Raw genomic sequence first — 24090 nt, 5'->3', positions numbered from 1 at the left:
GATTTCCTGCACTTGCTTTGTCCTGTAGCTTAGGTTATCCCCAGGGTCTCCCCGCTGCAGTCATTTAATCACAGTTAGACCTTATTTATGTCATATGCTAAACAGATTAAATCGACTGCATTATAGCTGACACACCGAGTGGGATACAACGATGTTCTGCCAGTTTAAGCAAGGAACCCTCTGATAGAGTGCATGTGTCACATTATAAAAGCAGAATATTCAACCTCTTAAATGACATTTTAGAAATCAGCTAATTCTAAGCTGAAAACTATCAAAAGTATAAAACAGCGAAGAATAAAAAAAGAATACAAGAAAAGCAAGCTGCTAACATAATTTACAGATTTTTAACCCCTTAAGCCCCAAGGGTGGTTTGCACGTTAATGACCGGGTCAATTTTTACAATTCTGACCACTGTCTCTTTATGAGGTTATAACTCTGGAACGCTTCAATGGATCCTGGTGATTCTGACACTGTTTTCTCGTGACACATTGGGCTTCATGATAGTGGTAAAATTTCTTTGATATTACCTGCGTTTCTTTCTGAAAAAAATGGAAGTGTGGCGAAAAGTTTGAAAATTTCGCAATTTTCCAACTTTGAATTTTTATGCACTTAAATCACAGTGATATGTCACACAAAATACTTAATAGGTAACATTTCACACATGTCTCCTTTACATCAGCACAATTTTGGAACCAAAATAAGTCACTTTGAGGGGTCTATATGATAGAAAATATCCAAGTGTGACACCATTCTAAAAACTGCACATCTCAAGGTGCTCAAAACCACATTCAAGAAGTTTATTAACCCTTCAGGTGTTTCACAGGAATTTTTGGAATGTTTAAAAAAAAAAAAGAACATTTAATTTTTTTTCACAAAAAATTTACTTCAGCTCCAATTTGTTTTATTTTACTAAGGGTAACAGGAGAATTTGGACCACAAAAGTTGTTGTGCAATTTGTCCTGAGTACGTTTATACCCCATATGTGGAGGTAAACCACTGTTTGGGCGCATGGCAGAGTTCAGAAGGGAAGGAGCGCCGTTTGACTTTTCAATGCAAAATTGACTGGAATTGAGATAGGATGCCATGTCCCGCTTGGAGAGACCCTGATGTGCCTAAACAAGGTATCCTGTATGGTTCCCAGGGTCTGAAGGAGAGGAAACTCTCCTTCAGGCCCTGGGATCCATATTAATGTGTAAAATAAAGAATAAAAATAAAAAATATTGATATACTCACCTCTCCGACGCAGCCTGGACCTTACCGATGTAACCGGCACCTTCCGGTTACATCGGTAAGGTCCAGGCTGCGTCGGAGAGGTGAGTATATCAATATTTTTTATTTTTATTCTTTATTTTACACATTAATATCGATCCCGATACCGATTCCCGATATCACAAAAGTATCGGATCTCAGTATCGGAATTCCGATACCGCAAATATCGGCCGATACCCGATACTTGCGGTATCGGAATGCTCAACACTAGTAACAGGAGAAGTTGGACAACAAAAGTTGTTGAGCAATTTGTCATGAGTACGCTGATACCCCATATGTGGGGGTAAACCACTGTTTGGGCGCATGGGAGAGCTCGGAAGGGAAGGAGCGCCATTTGACTTTTCAATGCAAAATTGACAGGAAATGAGATGGGACACCATGTCGCGTTTGGAGAGCCCCTGATGTGCCTAAACATTGAAACCCCCCACAAGTGACACCATTTTGGAAAGTAGACCCCCTAAGGAACTTATCTAGATGTGTTGTGAGAGCTCTGAACCCCCAAGTGTTTCACTACAGTTTATAACGCAGTGCCATAAAATAAAAATTCTTTTTTTTCCACAAAAATTATTTTTTAGCCCGCAGTTTTGTATTTTTCCAAGGGTAACAGGAGAAATTGGACCAAAAAAGTTGTTGTCCAATTTGTCCTGAGTATGCTGATACCCCATATGTGGGGAAAACCACCGTTTGGGTGCATGGCAGAGCTCGAAAGGGAAGGAGCGCCATTTGGAATGCAGACTTAGATGGATTGGTCCGCAGGCGTCATGTTGTATTTGCAGAGCCCCTGTTGTACATAAACAGTAGAAACCCCCCAAAAGTAACCTCATATTGGAAACTAGAACCCCCAATGAACTTATCTTGATGTGTTGTGAGAATTTTGAACCCCCCCAGTGTTTCACTACAGTTTATAACGCAGAGCCGTGAAGATAAAAAAATCATTTTTTTCCCAACAAAAATGTTTTTTTAGCCCCCCAATTTTTATTTTCCCAAGGGTTACAAGAGAATTTGGACCCCAAAAGTTGTTGTCCAATTTGTCCTGAGTACGCTCATACCCCATATGTTGGTGTAAACCCCTGTTTGGGCACACAGGAGAGCTAGGAAGGGAAGGAGCACTGTTTTACTTTTTCAATGCAAAATTGGCTGGAATTGAGATCAGACACCATGTCGCGTTTGCAGAGCCCTGATGTGCCTAAACAGTGGAAACCCCCAATTGTAACTGAATCTCTAACATAAACACATGTCTAACCCTAATCCCAACCACACCCCTAACCCCAACCACACCCCTACCCCCAACACACCCCTAACCCTAATCCCAACCGTAACCATACCCCTTACTCCAACACACCCCTAACCCTAATCCCAACCATAACCCTAACCACACCCCTAACCCTGACACACCCCTAACCATAATCCCAATCGTAAATGTAACTTTATCCCCAACTCTAACCCTAACTCTAACTTTAGCCCCAACCCTAACTGTAGCTCTAACCCTAGCCCCAACCCTAACCCTAGCCCTAACCCTAGCCCTAACCCTAGCACTAATCCTAGCCCTAATCCTAGCCCTAATCCTAGCCTAACCCTAGCCCTAACCCTAACCCTAATGGGAAAATGGAAATAAATACATTTTTTTAATTTTATTACTTTTCCCTAACTAAGGGGGACATGAAGGGGGAGTTTGATTTACTTTTATAGTGGGTTTTTTAGCAGATTTTTATGATTGGCAGTTGTCACACACTAAAATAGTTTTTGCGTCTCCACATTTTGATGAGTTGATGTTTTTATTTTAACATTTTTGGGCACGTGAAATTTTTTGATCGCTTTTTATTCCGATTTTTGTGAGGCAGAATGACCAAAAACCAGCTATTCATGAATTTCTTTTGGGGGGGGTGTTTATACTGTTCCATGTTTGGTAAAATTGATAAAGCAGTTTTATTCTTCGGGTCAGTACGATTACAGCGATACCTCATTTATATCATTTTTTTATGTTTTGGCGCTTTTATACAATAAAAACTATTTTATAGAAAAAATAATTATTTTTGCATCGCTTTATTCCGAGGTCTATAACTTTTTTATTTTTTCACTGATGATGCTGTATGGTGGCTCGTTTTTTGCGGGACAAGATGACGTTTTCAACGGTATCATGACTATTTATTTCCGTCTTTTTGATTGCGTGTTATTTCACTTTTCGGAAGGTATGATAATAAAACGTTGTTTTTTGTCTTTTTTTTTCTTTTTTACGGTGTTCACTGAAGGTGTTAACTAGTGGGACAGTGTTATAGGTCGAGTCGTTATGGACGCGGCGATACTAAATATGTGTACTTCTATTGTTTTTTTATTATTTAGACAAAGAAATGTATTTATGGGAACAATATATATATTTTTTTCTTTATTTAGGAATTAGTATTATTTTTTTTTTTTACACATCTGAATATTTTTTTTTTACATTATGACATTGTCTCGGGGGGGACATCACTATATAGTGACAGATCACTGATCTGACACTTTGCATAGCACTGTGTCAGATCAGCGATCTGACGTGCACTGCTCCAGACTTACAGGCACCTGCTCTGAGCAGGCGCTTGTAAGCCACCTCCCTGCAGGGCCTGGAAGTAGCCCCGCAGCCATTTTGGATCTGGGGCCTGCAGGGAGCTCGGTACAAGGTGAGCACATCGCCTTGTACCAAGGGTCTCAGGAAAGCCCGCAGGGAGCCCCCTCCCTGCGCGATGCTTCCCTATGCCCCCGGAATGCTGCGATCATGTTTGATCGCAGTGTTTCGGGGGTTAATGTGACCACTCCTGGCACATAGTGCCGGATGTCAGCTGCAGTAGTCAGCTGACACCCGGCCGCGATCGGCCGCGCTCCCCCTTGAGCGTGGCCGATTGCATATGACGTACTATCCCGTCACTGAGAATTAAGTCCCAGGTCACCTCGACGGCATAGTACGTCATATGGGATTAAGGGGTTAAGAAACCCTGCGGGTCTCAAAGATTTCACTTAAAAAGACTTGTCACCTGACTCATGCTGCCCAAGCCAAGGACAGAATGAATCAGAACTTGGCTTCACAATGTCAGCCTGGTATATTTATCTCTGAAATGTTACAAAGTTTAAGAGAACATAGATTTTAAAGATCGGGATCCACCCCCAGCTGTCTCTTCAAAGCACTGCAGCAGGTGATTGAATGGTCTTTCCCTATGTGCACACTAGGGAGAGATCTTTCAATCACGTACAGTACAGCACAACTGTCCCGAGTTTACCGTGATAGAGATGCACCAGAAGACTGCAGCGTCTGATTTCTCCTACTCCTGCACAGATTAGAAGCACTTCACCTTCGTATTAAACAGAGTAAATTTCTAATCTACTCAGTTGAGAGCTCCTGGAGTGTTAAGGTTCTCAGCTGTGCACTGTTAGCCACTTCCATCTCCTATATAAACTAGGCCATGGCTAATACGGATTGTCAGAGTTAGCTTATGCTGCATGACTGGAGGTTGTTGTTGGTTATTATTGGAGAAGGTGATTGGTGGATTTATATGTGACTGTTGCTAGGTTTTGAGTGTGAGATAATTCCCTTCCTTCTCCTGTCTACTCCCAGAGTGGAGAGCAGTGAGTATTCCGGTAGCTGCCCTCTGCTTCTTAGCAGCACATGATGCCACTGCAATGTGCTGCTTACAAGCAAAAATCAGCTGCCGACATCAGAAAAGGATGCTGTGAGGGAGCGCAGGAAAGGTAAGTAGAATGGTTTATGGTTTTCTAATGTTTTAATGCATACCAGAATAGGGATGAGGGGCCATGCATACCAGAATGGGGGTGAGGGAACTATGCATACCAGAATGGGCATGAGGGGCCCATGCATACAAGAATAGGCATTAGGGGGCCATGTATACCAGAATGGGCATGAGGGGCCCATGCATATGAGGATGGGCATGAGGGGCCCATGCATATGAGGATGGGCATGAGGGGCCCATGCATATGAGAATGGGCATGAGGGGCCCAAGCATATGAGAATGGGCATGAGGGGCCCATGCATACCAGAATGGGCATGAGGGGGCCATGCATACCAAAATGGGGACGAGGGAGCCATGCATACCAGAATGGGCATGAGGGGACCATGCTTACCAGAATGTTGATGAGGGGCCCATGCATACCAGAATGTTGATTAGGGGGGCATGCATACCAGAATGGGGATAAGGGGGGCATGCATACCAGAATGGGGATAAGGGGGCCATGCATACCAAAATGGGGATAAGGGGGCCATGCATACCAGAATGGATGTGGGGGCAATGCATACCAGAATGAGGACGGGGGATCCATGCATATCAGAATGGGAATGAGGGAGCCATGCATACCAGAATGAGGATGAGGGATCCATGCATACCAGAATGGGGATGAGGGGGCCATGCATACCAGGATAGGGATCAGGGGGCCATGCATACCAGAATGAGGATGAGGGATCCATGCATACCAGAATGAGGATGAGGGATCCATGCTTACCAGAATGTTGATGAGGGGGCCATGCATACCAGAATGGGCATGAGGGGCCCATACATACCAGAATGTTGATTAGGGGGACATGCATACCAGAATGGGGATAAGGGGGGCATGCATACCAGAATGGGGATGAGGGGGCCATGCATACCAGCATGGGGATGAGGGGGCCATGCATACCAGAATGGGGATAAGGGGGCCATGCATACCAGAATGGATGTGGGGGCCATGCATACCAGAATGAGGACGGGGGATCCATGCATATCAGAATGGGAATGAGGGAGCCATGCATACCAGAATGAGGATGAGGGATCCATGCATACCAGAATGGGGATGAGGGGGCCATGCATACCAGGATAGGGATCAGGGGGCCATGCATACCATGATGGAGATGCGTGGACCATATATACCAGGATAGAGGATATTAGGATAGAATTGACACATTTTTTTGCTTAAATTTTTTTTTTATTTTCCTTCTCTAAAACCTAGATGCGTCTTATGATCCGATGCGTCTTATATGATATATTTTCACAGAAACAGAGTGTTTCAGAGAAAGATATACTTGGCTGCAATCATGCACTGTGGATCTGATTTATTCTGCCCATGGTTTGGGCAGCATAAATAAGATGACCGGTTCCTTTTAAGATTTAGGACTCAGAAAAGACTGATTTTTCTCTTACTTTAAAATGAAAGATTTTCATCAGTTTAAATCATTGAGGAAATACAGCAATGCAAGAGATAATTCATTAAAACAATGTTTATTTCCGTATTTTGCGGTTTATAGGAAGCACCGGATAATAAGACGCACCCCAAATTTTGAGAAGAAAAATAGGAAAAAAACCTTTTTTTTTAATAAAGTGGTGGTGCTTCTTACAATTTTTGCGTCTTATTGCTTACCGGGGTGGTGGCTGCAGTGAAGTGGGGATCCAGGGTCCCTGCTAGAGGAGGCAAGTGTGGAGCGTTGCTGCAGGCCACAGGCTGGCATGAGGGGGTGTTCGGATGTGCGCTGCTGTGGGTGTTCAGTGGTGCATTCACAGATGGAGATCTTGGTGGTGAAATCTCCATCTGCGAATGCCACACCCACAAAATGTCGGTGGAGCCCCACACCACCGAACACCAACAGTGGCGCACATCCGAACTCCTCCTCATCCCAGCCTGCAGTATGCTCCACTCTTGCCTCCTCCAGCAGCGACCCTGGGACCCTGCTTCACCATGGACGGTAAGGTATATCCACATTATAAGACACACCCCCATTTTGACCCCAAATTTTGGGGAAAAAAGTGTGCCTTATAATCTGAAAAATACGGTATGTTCAAATTATTATCTTTATTACTTATTTTTATGTTCCATCATTAAAATAATAGTCCAGTCAAAATACGAAAAAAAATACTTTACCCTGAACAAATTCCAAGAAAGCGTTTTATTGTTATTTTTGGTAGTATTACATGTAGGGAAAAACATACTAAAAGTTTACTAAGATAGGGTTACCACAAAGGTTCCAAATGTGACGTCAAAGAATATGGCCGCCAAAGCTGTAAAATGTTAAATGCGACTCGCCTTTCAGTATCTATCATATTTCTCTTACAATTACTACTATTATTATATTTATTATTTAACGATTTATTTATCTTCTTTTACAGAGCTGAGAATGATGGAAAGTCAAGAAACTTGCCCCTTATGCAGCCATGAAGTAGAAGATGACAGAGAAAGAGTGGTGATTGGTGCGAAAGGAGCTGAAGGGATCAATAAAGCCAGTATTGAGAGGGGCGTTAGCACTGTGGTAGCTGCTGGAGCAGTGGTGCACCAGAGATGTCGTATAAACTACATAAACATGAAGCAAATAGACTTGCATAAGAAAGCTACTTCCGTTCATCGTTCACCTGCCAAGAGAGGTACACAGGTGTCTACTGGATCCTATGATAGCACCACACAGTTAGGGTACTGTCACACAGTGGCACTTTGGTCGCTACGACGGCATGATCCGTGACGTTCCAGCGATATCCATACGATATCGCAGTGTCTGACACGCTACTGCGATCAGGGACCCCGCTGAGAATCGTACGTTGTAGCAGATCGTGTGGAACTTTCTTTCGTCGTCAAGTGTCCCGCTGTGGCGGCATGATTGCATCGTGTGACACAGGTTGTATATGATGTGCGCACAGTAACCAACGGCTTCTACATCGCAAATACGTCATGAAATTATCGCTCCAGCGCCGTGTATTGCAACGTGTGACCGCAGTCTACGACGCTGGAACGATAATCATACGACGCTGCAACGTCACAGATCGTGCCGTCGTAACGACCAAAGTGCCACTGTGTGACAGTACCCTAACATAGTTATAGTTATTAAGGTTGAAGGAAGACTTTAAGTCCATCTAGTTCAACCCATAGCCTAACATGCCCTAACATGTTGATCCAGGGGAAGGCAAAAAAACCCCATGTGGTAAGAGTAAGCTCCACCATAGGGAAAAAAATTCCTTCCCGACCCCACATATGGCAATCAGACTAGTTCCCTGGATCAATGCCCTATCAAAGAATCTAATATACACTCACCGGCCACTTTATTAGGTACACCTGTCCAACTTCTTGTTAACACTTAATTTCTAATCAGCCAATCACATGGCGGCAACTCAGTGCATTTAGGCATGTAGACATGGTCAAGACAATCTCCTGCAGTTCAAACCGAGCATCAGTATGGGGAAGAAAGGTGATTTGAGTGCCTTTGAACGTGGCATGGTTGTTGGTGCCAGAAGGGCTGGTCTGAGTATTTCAGAAACTGCTGATCTACTGGGATTTTCACGCACAACCATCTCTAGGGTTTACAGAGAATGGTCTGAAAAAGAAAAAAAATCCAGTGAGCAGCAGTTCTGTGGGCGGAAATGCCTTGTTGATGCCAGAGGTCAGAGGAGAATGGGCAGACTGGTTCGAGCTGATAGAAAGGCAACAGTGACTCAAATCGCCACCCGTTACAACCAAGGTAGGCCTAAGAGCATCTCTGAACGCACAGTGCGTCGAACTTTGAGGCAGATGGGCTACAGCAGCAGAAGACCACACCGGGTACCACTCCTTTCAGCTAAGAACAGGAAACTGAGGCTACAATTTGTACAAGCTCATCGAAATTGGACAGTAGAAGATTGGAAAAACGTTGCTTGGTCTGATGAGTCTCGATTTCTGCTGCGACATTCGGATGGTAGGGTCAGAATTTGGCGTAAACAACATGAAAGCATGGATCCATCCTGCCTTGTATGGAGCATCTTTGGGATGTGCAGCCGACAAATCTGCGGCAACTGTGTGATGCCATCATGTCAACATGGACCAAAATCTCTGAGGAATGCTTCCAGCACCTTGTTGAATCTATGCCACGAAGAATTGAGGCAGTTCTGAAGGCAAAAGGGGGTCCAACCCGTTACTAGCATGGTGTACCTAATAAAGTGGCCGGTGAGTGTATATACCCTGTAACATTATACTTTTCCAGAAAGGCATCCAGTCCCCTCTTAAATTTAAGTAATGACTCACTCATTACAACATCATATGGCAGAGAGTTCCATAGTCTCACTGCTCTTACAGTAAATAATCCACGTCTGTTATTATGCTTAAACCTTTTTTCCTCCAGACGTAGAGGATGCCCCCTTGTCCCTGTCACCGGTCTATGATTAAAAAGATCATCAGAAAGGTCTTTGTACTGTCCCCTCATATATTTATACATTAACATAAGATCACCCCTTAGCCTTCGTTTTTCCAAACTAAATAGCCCCAAGTGTAATAACCTATCTTGGTATTGCAGACCCCCCAGTCCTCTAATAACCTTGATCGCTCTTCTCTGCACCCGCTCCAGTTCAGCTACGTCTTTCTTATACACCGGAGACCAGAACTGTGCACAGTATTCTAAGTGTGGTCGAACTAGTGACTTGTATAGAGGTAAAATTATGTTCTCCTCATGAGCATCTATGCCTCTTTTAATGCATCCCATTATTTTATTTGCCTTTGTAGCAGCTGCCTGACACTGGCCACTGAATATGAGTTTGTCATCCACCCATACACCCAGGTCTTTTTCATTGACGGTTTTGCCCAGAGTTTTAGAATTAAGCACATAGTTATACATCTTATTACTTCTACCCAAGTGCATGACCTTACATTTATCCCCATTAAAGCTCATTTGCCATTTATCAGCCCAAGCTTCTAGTTTACATAAATCATCCTGTAATATAAAATTGTCCTCCTCTGTATTGATTACCCTGCAGAGTTTAGTGTCATCTGCAAATATTGAAATTCTACTCTGAATGCCCCCTACAAGGTCATTAATAAATATGTTAAAAAGAAGAGGGCCTAATACTGACCCCTGTGGTACCCCACTGCTAACCGCGACCCAGTCCGAATGTGCTCCATTAATAACCACCCTTTGTTTCCTATCCCTGAGCCAGCTCTCAATCCACTTACACATATTTTCCCCTATCCCCATTATTCTCATTTTATGTAACAACCTTTTGTGTGGCACCGTATCAAAAGCTTTTGAAAAGTCCATATACACTACATCCACTGGGCTCCCTTGGTCCAGTCCGGAACTTACCTCTTCATAGAAGCTGATCAAATTAGTCTGACATGAATGGTCCCTAGTAAACCCGTGCTGATACTGGGTCATGAGGTTATTCCTCTTCAGATACTCCAGTATAGCATCCCTTAGAATGCCCTCCAGGATTTTACCCACAGTAGAGGTTAAACTTACTGGCCTATAATTTCCGAGTTCAGTTTTTGTCCCCTTTTTGAATATTGGCACCACATTTGCTATACGCCAGTCCTGTGGTACAGACCCTGTTATTATGGACTCTTTAAAGATTAAAAATAATGGTCTATCAATGACTGTACTTAATTCCTGCAGTACTCGGGGGTGTATCCCATCCGGGCCCGGAGATTTGTCAATTTTTGTGATTTTTAGACGCCGCCGTACTTCCTGCTGGGTTAAGCAGGTAACATTTAATTGGGAATTTTTATCACTAGTCATATTGGCTGCCATGGGATTTTCTTTTGTAAATACTGATGAAAAAAAGTCATTTAGCAGATTGGCTTTTTCCTCATCCTCATCCACCATTTCACCCAGACTATTTTTAAGGGGGCCGACACTATCATTTTTTAGTTTCTTACTATTTATGTAGTTAAAGAATATTTTGGGGTTATTTTTGCTCTCTCTGGCAATGAGTCTCTCTGTCTCAATCTTTGCTGCCTTGATTTGCTTTTTACAGAATTTATTTAATTTTTTGTATTTATTTAATGCCTCCTCACTACCTACTTCCTTTAATTCTCTAAATGCTTTCTTTTTGTCCCTTATTGTGCCCCTTACAGCTCTATTTAGCCATATTGGTTTCCTCCTATTTCTAGTATGTTTATTCCCATACGGTATATACTGTGCACAGGTCCAATCCAGGATGCTAATAAACGTCTCCCATTTTCTTTGTGTATTTTTATGCCTCAGGATATCGTCCCAGTTAATTGCACCAAGATCCTCTCTCATCCGTTGGAAATTTGCCCTCCTGAAGTTTAGTGTCCTTGTCACCCCTCTCTACTACACATCCTATTAAAGGAGACAGTGTTTGTTCTGTGGACATGAAGTGGTGAAGACAAGATCTAGTAGTGATTTCGATGAGTATAGCTTTGTTAAAACGGATGGATTTGTAAGGTCCATCATGTCACATTGCAAACAGCGTAATGATGACTGGGCAATCACCTTTCAAGGGAGAATCGCATACTTTGGGAAGGACTTACATGCTGCAAACTGTCTGTATCATCGTTCATGTGACATTAACTTTCTGACAAATTACGGAATTCCTATGCATCGTGGTGGTGGATCTACTACAAAGAAACCGCGGAAGGTAGGGATGCCGATGAACATGGACCAAGAGCAAGCATTCTTGAGAATGTGTGCATTTCTCGAGGACAATGATGAAGAGCAACTGACTGTCACAGATCTTGCAAAGAAAATGACGGAGTATCTTGTAGAAGGAGACAGTGCTGCCTATAGTAATAAATGGCTGAGGTATAGGCTGGAGGAGAGGTATGGTGATTCGCTATTCATAGCAGAGTGTGAAGGGTTGCCTAACATTGCAACATTCCGTGAAAAGACCAGAATAATCCTGAGGGACTATTTCTGTAGTCAGGAAACGGATGAAGGAGCCCAGAAGAGAGCCATCATAGAGACTGCGGCCAAACTAATCAAGAGCGATATCAAGTCTAAGATCCCATCTTCAACCGATGAATATCCGAAGACTTCTTCACTTGAATGTCAGTCTATCTTAGATTATCTCCCCCTGAGTTTGTTTTGCTTGCTTAAAACCCTCTTTGTTGGAAAGGACATTCACAGGAAGGTCACAATCATTGGACAATCAGTTGTTCAGGCTGTACGTCCCAGGGCTGTAGTAGCTCCATTGCAGCTTGGGTTAGCAGTCCAGCTCCATCATCATTTCAGGTCTTGATTTCTTGTAGACAGTCTCTCAGCCATGGGATATTGCTCATCATATTCGGAAGTTCAGCGATTCGAGGAAAACGCTGCCGCTTCTGTTGGCCAGGATGTACTCGGTGGTACCATAGACAGACTGGATACGGCACTGCTGTTCGCTGTGGACAACGTTGATCATAATATCATCACATTAGATGGGAAGGGGACTTTCCACAGCATGGGGATGGTAGCTACTGTGATTCCAGGAAGGAAGGTCAGTCGCACCGTTCTCAGACGGAAGACTGCGGACTTGGAGATAGTTGAATAAAGCAGAGTTTATGTAAGGGAATACCGTTTCGTAAAACACACTTGCCGAAACATAAAATTCAAGCCCTTGCCATTTCTCTACGCCATTGACCATTGTGTTGATGTATTGTGGGAGATGTCTTTACGCTTCAAACAGCCTGCACCGAGCTGGAATGGAATGATGCACATGCTACATAAAGACTGTGATCATCCGGGGTCATATTCGGAAATCTTCCTGCCCATCATTGACATGTATTCCGGAGACAAGCCATGCATCTTCTCTACGCTTGAGTATCTGTGCAACCTTGCTGATAAACACCGATCTGCTGCAGTTGTTACATTCGATCATCCACTCTACTGGAAAGCGTCAGAAATCAAACATGAGGTGCCTGAAGACAGCCCGGTTCGAGATGTTGTCTTGATGCTCGGGAGCTTCCACACATTGATGAATCTTATGGGTGCAATGGGAACGTTGATGGATGGGAGTGGAATCAAAGAGATCATGGGAACAATTTAGTGACAATGTTGTGCAACACATCATGACTGGAAAGGTAGTTCAGCGTGCAGTTCATGGCCATCCCCTCCTTGATCAGTGTCTTACTCAGCAAGTTGCAGACAAAGTACTTTGCGACCATCCCGGTTTTGCAGACCTGTTGCAAGAACTTGAGCAGTTGTATGCTCGGACACTGACAGGGGAGAGTGACTTGAATTCGGTCATCACTTCTACCTGCCTTAGTGAAATTGTCCACCTCTTGTCCACCAAAAGAAACGGATTTTCCATTCACGGGGGTCCCCGTTCTCCCCTGCTCACACGAGCTTCGGCTCCGTTGTTCCCGGCCATGAATTTTATCTGGAAACGTTGCCAATAAAAGCTTGAATTTTGAAGACTGGTGAGTGCCCTCGTCTCTTCTTATTTATGGATTACACAGATGGTCACTTTTTTCAGAGGAGCACCCAAAGTTGAGCATTGCAGGGCTGTATCAATCACTGCTGAGCACCCATACAGAGGGTAGCGGTCTGGAGACAACCCCGATTAAATAGACTGTGCCGCCCAGTTTATGCATTTTATTGTGGACAAGGGATAGGTAGCCCCCCACAAATATTGACTGTGAGTATTAGAGGAAAGACACACGCAGGCAGAAAACAGGATTTAGCAAAAGAGGCCACTCTAGCTAAATAGAAAAGGATAGGATAGAATACTAAGCGGTCAGTATTAAAACCCTAAAAATATCCACAGCAGATAATACAAAAATTCCACATCTAACTAAAGACATGGAATGTATATCTGCATCTCCTGAGAATCCAACATGACTGAAAAAATCCAAACACAGTCTAAGCTGGACAAGAAAAAACAATGAATAGTACTGAATAGTAAAGCACACAGCATGTGTGCTGCAGAAACAAAACCCAGACACTTATCTTGGCTGATTTGCCAGCAGGGCAGGAGGAACCAGACAGAGATGTAAGACCTCCAAGAACATTGGACAACTGGCAAGGGCTAATGGATCCTGCAAACCTAAATACCCAGAGAGAGCTGCAATCAGCAGGGACACCTGCTCAGGATTGCAACCCAGGGACAACTGTATTACCGCCAACAACCACCGGAGGGAACCCAAGAGCAGAATTCACAACAGCAGGCCTGGGTTGTGACCTAGTCATCGAGCAAGCGCTGATGCACTCCCTAAAAACTGCAGGAGGACTCACCAGAGGAAGTGGAATGTCCGAACATCAGAGGGCCTTGTGGACTCTGTCTGTGCCAGTGTCCTCTTCCTACAGTGATGCAATGCAGGGTTTCACTCGCTAGAGCTTTGTCACCAGTGAACAACACAAGGAGGCAAGAACGTCAAGGACTAGAAGAGATCGTGAAGACCTGGAGAAAATTGCAGATAAACTCAAGACCTTTTCACCTTTCTCTGATGAAGTGTCTCTTCGCAACATTATCACCGGGTCAATGCAAATATGGATGTGAATGTCCATAACCTGTTTACTATTGGCAGAGAAATAGTGGCAACAATGGAGGGTCAATCACTGTTTTCAGTTAAGTACAAGCGGTCAATGAAAGCCAAGACCCTGGCATCCAGTGTGGCTATTGACGTTGCTAAGGACAAAACAATAGACCCCGGTCTTTTGTTCCAAACGTTTCTTGTGGTGTCTCAAACTGGTGATCTTTCCCTTGATGAGGTGATGGCCTATGAACTTTCACCATACCCACCATCCCTCTTCGAGGCAAAACATCTCTTATGCAAACCAAACAAAGCTCAACTGATGGCTACTATAAAAGAACAGAGTTCAGATGACGCAGTACTCAAGGATGTACCAGAAGTGGAACATTATGTTCTTGATGGAGGTTCTCTTCTCCATCGACTGAAGTGGTCAAAAGGAAAGACATATTGTTCAATCGCTGAAGACTATGCATCTTTCACACTAAAGCACTATGGTAAGGCTACGATAGTATTTGATGGTTACATTGGAGGACCAAACACTAAGGACATTACCCATCAGCGATGGCGCAAAAAGCGAACAAGTAACAAAGTGAACATTGCTGAAGGAACGAAATTTGTCGGGAAAAAGGAGGACTTCCTTTCGAATGTGGAGAACAAACAGTCTCTTATCAAGCTCGTTTCATAGCGCATGAATGACAGAGGTTGCCACGTAATGCAATCAGAGGGGGAAGCAGATGTGGAGATTGTTAAGACACCAGTGTCAATGTCATCCAACAAAAGTACAAGTCTCATTGGCGAAGATACAGATCTTTTGGTGTTGTTACTTCATCACGCGTCAACCAGCAACGGCAACAAGCTTTATTTCTACTCGGATAAAGGGAGTCCTGCAACAGTTTACGACATTAAGGTTATGAAGAAGTTCCTGGGAAACCATGTCTGCAGCAGTCTTCTGTTCCTTCATGCATTCACGGGTTGCGATACCACTTCCGCGGTTTTTAGAATCGGAAAAAAACTCAGTCTACACAAGGTTTTGAAGGTAGACTCAGTCTTAAATAGCTGTGCTAAAATCTTTTCCACACCTAACAAAAACAGAGCTGAGATTGAAGACACTGGGTGTAAAGCGATGGTGGCATTGTTCCGGGGCAAACCTGGAGACAATCTGTCTGCAATGAGGTATTCTACTCTCTGCAAAAAAGTTGGTTCAGACAAAATCTTTGTTACACCTGAACGACTGCCACCGACCTCCTCTGCAATTAAGTATCATGCCCTTCGGAGTTACCTCCAAGTGATGCTTTGGATGGACAATGGTGAGGCCATGGACACTACTGAATGGGGATGGGAATTGCAGAACAACAGTCTAGTTCCAGTGATGATGGATACTTCACCCGCGCCAGAAACACTTCTGAAAATAATTCACTGCAATTGTTCTCGTGGTTGAAGTACACTTCGGTGCACTTGCAAAAGAAACGGACTTACCTGTTCATGGGTATGCGGACCATGTCAAGAAGGGCATTGTGACAATATGAGTGAGGAAGCAGTGTCTGATGATGAAAATAGTGACTATTGACCTGACACGCTTATTCAGTGATGAAGTAGGTCTTAAAATGCACTGTGTATTAATTCTATAATTTCTAGAAATGTACATATATGTCATGACGTCATTGATGACGTCATGACCTCACCTGTCCATGTAGTTAGTATAAAACTTTGTATAAAAATTGTTATATGAAAATATATAATATACAAAATGCAAACTCTTCTGTAACCTAAAGCTACAGCTTTGAAATAGGGAAATATTCGTTATTTTTAGTGCGATGGCTGTCATCATCTTATGACATCATAGTTAGGACCTTTGTGGTGATCAATTTTTAGAAAACATTTAATATGTTGTTCCCCACATATAATAGTAATAAAAAAATCATAAAATGCTTTCTTGGAATTTGTTCCGGGTCAAACCGTATTTTGACTAGACTATAAGCTGTAAAAAAATACAGGAGCCAAAGAAGAATACAGTGACCTACATGTTTTGGCCGGTTATGCCATATTCATAGCCAACATCAAGTTTCTGTCCCACTCTGCAGCCTTCTGATAATGAGCCAGACTGTCAGTTTTTACCATCAGTGCTTGGGTATGTGCACAGGACATCCTTTAAACTCAGGTGAATCTGCCAAGTTTTTCAAGCAGAAAATCTGAGTTTTTTTCCTGAAGCATAATTTATGTTACTTTTTCAGCTGTTTCCCTAGCGGTTTTCCTCTGGTTTTGGCTGCCGGTATTTATGGGACAGCATTCGTGAAATCTTTTTTATTGATTTCTGCTTCTTTTTTTCACACCATTGAATAATAAAGAAACTGCTAGATTTTTTTTCCTTTTTTTTTTGACAAAATGCTTAAAGGTAACCTGTCACCCCCAAAATGGAAGTTGAGCTAAGCCCACCAGCATCAGAGGCTTATCTACAGCATTCTGAAATGCTCTAGATAAGCCCCCGATGTATCCTGAAAGATTAGAAAAAGAGGTTATGTTATACTTACCCAAGGGCGCTCGCGCTGCGGTCCGGTTCGATGGGCGTCACAGTCCGGGCCTCCTATCTTCTTACGATCACGTCCTCTTCTTGTCTTCACACTGTGGCTCCGGCGCAGGCGTACTTTGTCTGCCCTGTTGAGGGCAGAGCAAAGTACTAAATATAAGCAGGGTGTGACTATATATAAAATGTAACTTTTAATAAATAAGTTTAAAAACGGTATGAATGTACCTGTATAAACACACAAAAACAAGGACTCACAAGAAGATCACATTAATAGGAGTAAAACCTATCATACTCCCCGAGATTAACTATCTCTATTCCAATATATGAATCTCCTAGGGGAGAAAAGTGTAGAAATCACCAAGATCACCATCAACTATCATATATCTAATATCCCCGAAATCTTTTCGTGGAAAAGAGGCACAGTAGTGGTGATAAAAATGTGTAAGTGGAACGATCTCACCTCAGACTTCTCTTTAAATGTAGAAAAGACCGCTCACTGGTTGGCGCTGCATCCGGGAGGGGGGGCACATTTCAGCCACACCATCAACCACCCACGCTGCCAAAAGAGTTAATGCTTAGCCCCAGAATAAAGAAACCATTTCCCTACGCGTTTCGTTATCCTCACTCATCAGGGGAAATTTTTCTCTAAAGGATTGCTCTATACCCCCATTTTGAGTGCCCACCACGTTTGTGGAAGGACACTTTGAAAAATTTCCCCTGATGAGTGAGGATAACGAAACGCGTAGGGAAATGGTTTCTTTATTCTGGGGCTAAGCATTAACTCTTTTGGCAGCGTGGGTGGTTGATGGTGTGGCTGAAATGTGCCCCCCCTCCCGGATGCAGCGCCAACCAGTGAGCGGTCTTTTCTACATTTAAAGAGAAGTCTGAGGTGAGATCGTTCCACTTACACATTTTTATCACCACTACTGTGCCTCTTTTCCACGAAAAGATTTCGGGGATATTAGATATATGATAGTTGATGGTGATCTTGGTGATTTCTACACTTTTCTCCCCTAGGAGATTCATATATTGGAATAGAGATAGTTAATCTCGGGGAGTATGATAGGTTTTACTCCTATTAATGTGATCTTCTTGTGAGTCCTTGTTTTTGTGTGTTTATACAGGTACATTCATACCGTTTTTAAACTTATTTATTAAAAGTTACATTTTATATATAGTCACACCCTGCTTATATTTATATCTTCTTGACTGGTGCATCTATATTTTGTTACAGAGCAAAGTACTGCAGTGCGCAGGCGCCGGGAAAGGTCAGAGAAGGTTAATGACAAAGCCAATTTTTACAATTCTGACCACTGTCACTTTATGAGGTTATAGCTGTGGAATGCTTCAATGGATTCCACTGATTCTGAAACTGTTATTTCGTGACATATTGTACTTCATGTTAGTGGAAAAATTTATTCAATATGACTTGCATTTATTTAGTAGAAAAACGCAAGTGTGGCAAAAATTTTGGCTGTCAGCCATAATCATCAACATTAGCATTAATAAACACTTGAAATACATCACTCTATTTGTAATGACACTATGGAATATATTAGTTTCACTTTTTGTATTGAAGAACTGAAATAAATTAATTTTTTGATGATATTCTAATTTTGTGAGATGCATCTGTAAGTTCTGACTTTTGAGCATCTTTAAATTATTTCAAGCTTTGAAAGATGTGAAATGGTAAAAAGTGACCTAAACATTCTTCAGGCGGCTTCTGCATTGAATGCTTTATTATATAAAGTTCAAGAACCTGCCGCCAGGGAAGACTAGGCAAAAAATGCAAAAAAAACAACCAGAAAGTTGTATAAAAATACCGTATTTTTCGGACTATAAGACGCACTTTTTTCCTTCCAAAATGTGGAGGAAAATGGGAGGTGCATCTTATAGTCCAGATATATTGGCTCTGGCTGTAGTGTGGAGGTTGGGGAGCGGTATCGGAGGAGCAGCGGGTCACAGAGGTAGGAGCCGGTGGCTCTCGCTAACTCTAGTGCCCGCTGCTAAAGAGAAATGAATGTGCACTACATTCCATGCCCATGGCCATTGAGGGTAATGAATATTCATTTCTTCTTGACATCCTGGTATGATTGATTGGCCTCATCCCAGTCCTGGTATCCATGGCCCCATCAGAAAAGATTAAAAAAAAAAAAACCTTTACTCTTATCTACCTCCGCTACCTCGCAGTCGCAGTGTCCTGCTCCAGTGCCAGCAGCTGATTAATGCTTGTAAGCAGTGCATGGCAGGGACATCTTGCGCTGCTCACAAGCAGAGCACAGCTACTGGAATACTTACCGGGTGCTCATCAGAGATCGTGGTAAGTATCCATTCCTCTTCAGTAGCGCGCACTGTCAGCCGCCTGCTTCCTGCTGCTGCCGGTGGTCACATGTGCCAATACTTCAGTATCAGCACACATGACCCCCGGCCCCAGCAGGAAGCAGGAGGCTGACAGTGCACACTACTGAAGAGGAATGGATACTCACCGTGATTTCTGATGAACACCCGTGGAGTATTCTTGCAGCTGTGCTCTGCTTGTGAGCAGCGATGATGTCCCTGCCATGCGCTGCTTACAAGCATTAATCAGCTGCTGGCACCAGAGCAGGACGCTGCGACTGCAAGGGAGCGGAGGAAGGTAAGAGTAAAGGTTTGTTTTTTTTAATCTTTTCTGATGGGGCCATGGATACCAGGACTGGGATGGAGCCAATAATACCAGCAAGGGGAAGGGGCCAATCAATCATACCAGGAACTGGATGTGGCCAATCAATCATACCAAGAACTGGATGGGGCCGGTCAATCATACCAGGAACTAGATGGGGTCATTCAATCATACCAGGAACGGGATGGGGCCATGTATACCAGGAACGGGATGGGGCCAATCAATCATACAAGGAACTGGATGGGGCCAATCAATCAAACCAGGAACAAGATGGGGCCAATCAATCATACCAGGAACTGGATGGGGCCAATCAGTCATACCAGGAACTGGATGGGGCCAATTAATCATACCAGGAACGGGATGGGGCCAATCAATCATACCAGGAAGAGGATGGGGCCAAACAATCATACCAGGAACAGGTTGGAGCCAATCAATCATATCAGAATAAGAATGGGGCCATGTATACCAGGATGGCGATGAGGGGACCATAGATAACAGGATAGGTGATCTTAAGTACAGAATAGACCACATTTTTTGCTTCATTTTTTTCCCTAATTTCCTCCTCTAAAACCTGGGTGCGTCTTATGGTCCAGTGCGTCTTGTAGTCTGAAAAATACGGTGGATGCTTCACGGCAAAAAGTGCTGACGTGTCCTGAAGTGTCTTATTCCAGTAAAACTTGGTGTGTGCACAGATGTCTAATAGATATTGTGTGCACATATTTTTAGGTCTCATTCAGATGTCAGTAATTTTTCTGGTACGTGAAAAACCGACAGCGTTACATCAGTGTTTCATCATTGTGTGGTCATTTTGTCAGTTTTTACCATCAGTTTCATCAGTGATTTTCTCATATGCTAAAAACATAAAACAAAACTTTTCCTATTGAATATAATGTTAAAGGGAACCTGTCACCCCAAAACAGAAGATGAGCTAAGCCCACCAGCATCAGGGGCTTATCTACAGCATTCTGTAATGCTGTAGATAAGCCCCAGATGTATCCTGAAAGATGAGAAAAAGAGGTTAGATTATACTCACCTGGGGGGGCGGTCCGATCCGATAGGCGTCGCGGTCCGGGGCCTCCCATCTTCATAGGATGACGTCTTCTTCTTGTCTTCAAGCTGTGGCTCCGGCACAGGCGTACTTTGTCTGCCCTGTTGAGGGCAGAGCAAAGTACTGCAGTGTGCAGGCGCTGAGCCTCTCTGACCTTTGACAAAGTATGCCTGCGCCGGAGCCACAGTGTGAATGCAAGGAGAGGATGTCATCGTAAGAAGATGGGAGGCACTGGACTGGACCGCGACGCCCATCGGACCGGACCGCAGCGGGAACGCCTCTGGGTGAGTATAATCTAACCTCTTTTTCTCATCTTTCAGGATACATCGGGGCTTATCTAATTCTGTAGATAAGCCCCTGATGCCGGTGGGCTTAGCTCATCTTCGATTTTGGGGGTGACAGGTTCCCTTTAAAAGCAGACAGCACACAGACTGCACACGGATGACATCTGATTTTCATGGACCTATGGACTCGTATGGGTTATTTTGATCAGTGACTCAGATATAAAAAAACAAGCCATTTTTTGAGGACCATTCAGCTAGCAAAAAATAAGGACATGTGAACAGCCACATAGAAAATGCACCCATTATATTCTATCTATGAAATACATGGATAGTGCATAAATGTAAATAACGGATGTCTGAATGAGTCGTTCTGTGTCTTTTTGCCTCCTCTTTGACCCTCACTAGGAGCGAATCTTCAGTACAATCAAACTTGTATAGATCTATAGTATTGCACAAATAGTAACAGTGTACAGAAAGTAATAGATGTGTAGTAGTTCAGCGGACAAGTACATTAATTAACTGCATTAAAATTGACATATTTGTTGATGAAAGAGCAGAGAAAACAAGACTCACTTCCCAACAGTTGTTTCACACTGCTGACAGAATATTCTCTTAAGTCATTTATTCCATTACTTACAGTTCAAAGACTTCACAAGACTACTATCTTCTTACCATATCATGCCCACATGTTGTGCCTTCTGCTGCTGGCATAAATTTAGTCTCACATTTTTTGCCTATCCTATGACACCAAAGCGCTTTACATATGTCCTAGATTCAAAAGAGAGAAAATGATATTATGTGACCCAGTGCTAATAAATATATCAAGTGAGAACAAATTAGTTTTGTAAGTTATAAATATTTCTTACAATAAACTGATAAATTTAAAGTCCAAGGACTAACATGTAATCATGGACTACATACGGCATTCAAAGAATGAATTGTGGAGTGTAAAATATTCAATCAATGGCATAGGAAACAGCGATGAGAGAATGTAGTGATCAGTTACAAGCTTTAGCTGTCAGTCAACGAGGACTTGTCCTCTCTCTGGACATTCTTCTACATGTATTTCTTATGACCTAATTCATGAGCATCTTTTCTTATAATCTTTTGTGCAGTTCCCATTATTCCTCCTGATTATTTCTGAGTAAAAAATATTTTCACACTTTTAGTATAAAATAAATGTACAGGTGCACAATACGCTATGTGGCCGGCCAATATACAAACATTCAAATACACTGTATGTCACCACACTGCGATTAATGAATACATGAACGCCAATATATACATAAAAAATATAAGGTAATTAGTTAACATTTTTAGATCAAGAAATAAAAATGCCATCCAACCATGTCAAGGTGTACCCAAGTATGGATGGTCCCTGTCTTTAATGTTCTACCTCTTCATGAGCTAAACCAGGCCTAATGTGAACTGGAAAAATGAAAGAGAGGGGGTCGCACCCCAATGCATGCCACAAAAACAAAAAAAGGCCTTGCACACCTTTAGTATTAACCCTTTCTTGACCCAGCCTATTTTGACCTTAATGACCTGGACATTTTTTGCAATTCTGACCAGTGTCCCTTTATGAGGTAATAACTCAGGAACGCTTCAACGGATACTAGCGATTCTGAGATTGTTTTTTTCGTGACATATTGGGCTTCATGTTAGTGGTAAACTTAGGTCGATAATTTCTGCGTTTATTTGTGAAAAAAACGGAAATTTGGCGAAAATTTTGAAAATTTCGCAATTTTCACATTTTGAATTTTTATCTGTTAAATCAGAGAGTTATGTGACACAAAATAGTTAATAAATAACATTTACCACATGTCTACATCAGCACAATTTTGGAAACAAATTTTTTTTTTTGCTAGGAAGTTATAAGGGTTAAAATTTGAAGTCAGTTTGAGGGTTCTATATGGCTGAAAATACCCCAAAGTGACACCATTCTAAAAACTACACCCCTCAAGGTGCTCAAAACCACATTCAAGAAGTTTGTTAACCCTTCAGGTGTTTCACAGCAGCAGTAGCAACATGGAAGGAAAAAATGAACATTTAACTTTTTAGTCACAAAAATGATTTTAGCAACAATTTTTTTATTTTCCCAAGGGTAAAAGGAGAAACTGGACCATGAAAGTTGTTGTCCAATTTGTCCTGAGTACGCTGATACCTCATATGTGGGGGTAAACCACTGTTTGGGCGCATGGCAGGGCTCGGAAGGGACAAAGGGAAGTGCTTTTTTTTTCACAAAAAATTTCTTTTAGCCTCAATATTTTCATTTTCACATGGGCAACAGGATAAAATGGATCCTAAAATTTGTTGGGCAATTTCTCCTGAGTACGCCGATACCTCGTATGTGGGGGTAAACTACTGTTTGGGCACATAGTAAGGCTCGGAAGGGAAGGAGCGCCATTTGACTTTTTGAATGAAAAATTATCTCCATCGTTAGCGGACACTATGTCGCGTTTGGAGAGCCCCTGTGTGCCTAAACATTGAAGCTGCCCCACAAGTGACCCATTTTGGAAACTAGACCCCCCAAGGAACTTATCTAGATGCATAGTGAGCACTTTAGACCCTCAGGTGCTTCACAAATTGATCCGTAAAAATGGAAAAGTGCTTTTTTTTCACAAAACATTTCTTTTACCCTCAATATTTTCATTTTCACATGGGCAACAGGATAAAATGAATCATAAAATTTGTTGGGCAATTTCTCCTGAGTACGACAATACCTCATATGTGGGGGTAAACCACTGTTTGGGCGCACGGCAAGGCTCGGAAGGGAAGGCGCGCCATTTGACTTTTTGAATGGAAAATTAGCTCCAATCATTAGCGGACACCATGTCGCGTTTGGAGAGCCCCTGTGTGCCTAAACATTGGAGTTCCCCCACAAGTGACCCCATTTTGGAAACTGGACCCCCCAAGGAACTTATCTAGATGCATAGTGAGCACTTTAAACCCCCAGGTGCTTCACAGAAGTTTATAACGCAGAGCTGTGAAAATAAAAAATAATTTTTCTTTCCTCAAAAATGATTTTTAGCCCGGATTTTATTATTTTCCCAAGGGTAGCAGGAGAAATTGGACACCAAATGTTACTGTCCAGTTTGTCCTGAGTACGCTGATACCCTATATGTGGGGGTAAACCACTGTTTGGGCCCAC

General features: G+C 42.7%; 1 protein-coding gene across 1 annotated transcript in view; it reads right to left on the bottom strand.

The window, feature by feature from the left end:
- ADAMTS16 (ADAM metallopeptidase with thrombospondin type 1 motif 16) overlaps nt 1–24090 on the bottom strand; it is a 370445-nt gene that overhangs the window by 147950 nt on the left and 198405 nt on the right. The window contains exon 11 of the mRNA XM_077269610.1: nt 21612–21707. Coding sequence (XP_077125725.1) covers nt 21612–21707 — 96 coding nt within the window. The remainder of the gene's footprint in view (nt 1–21611; nt 21708–24090) is intronic.

This window comes from Ranitomeya variabilis, chromosome 6 (genome assembly GCF_051348905.1).
Source record: "Ranitomeya variabilis isolate aRanVar5 chromosome 6, aRanVar5.hap1, whole genome shotgun sequence".
Classification (NCBI taxonomy): Eukaryota; Metazoa; Chordata; class Amphibia; order Anura; family Dendrobatidae; genus Ranitomeya; species Ranitomeya variabilis.
Note: the sequence above shows the minus strand (reverse complement) of the source record. Positions and strands in the feature narration are given on the sequence as shown.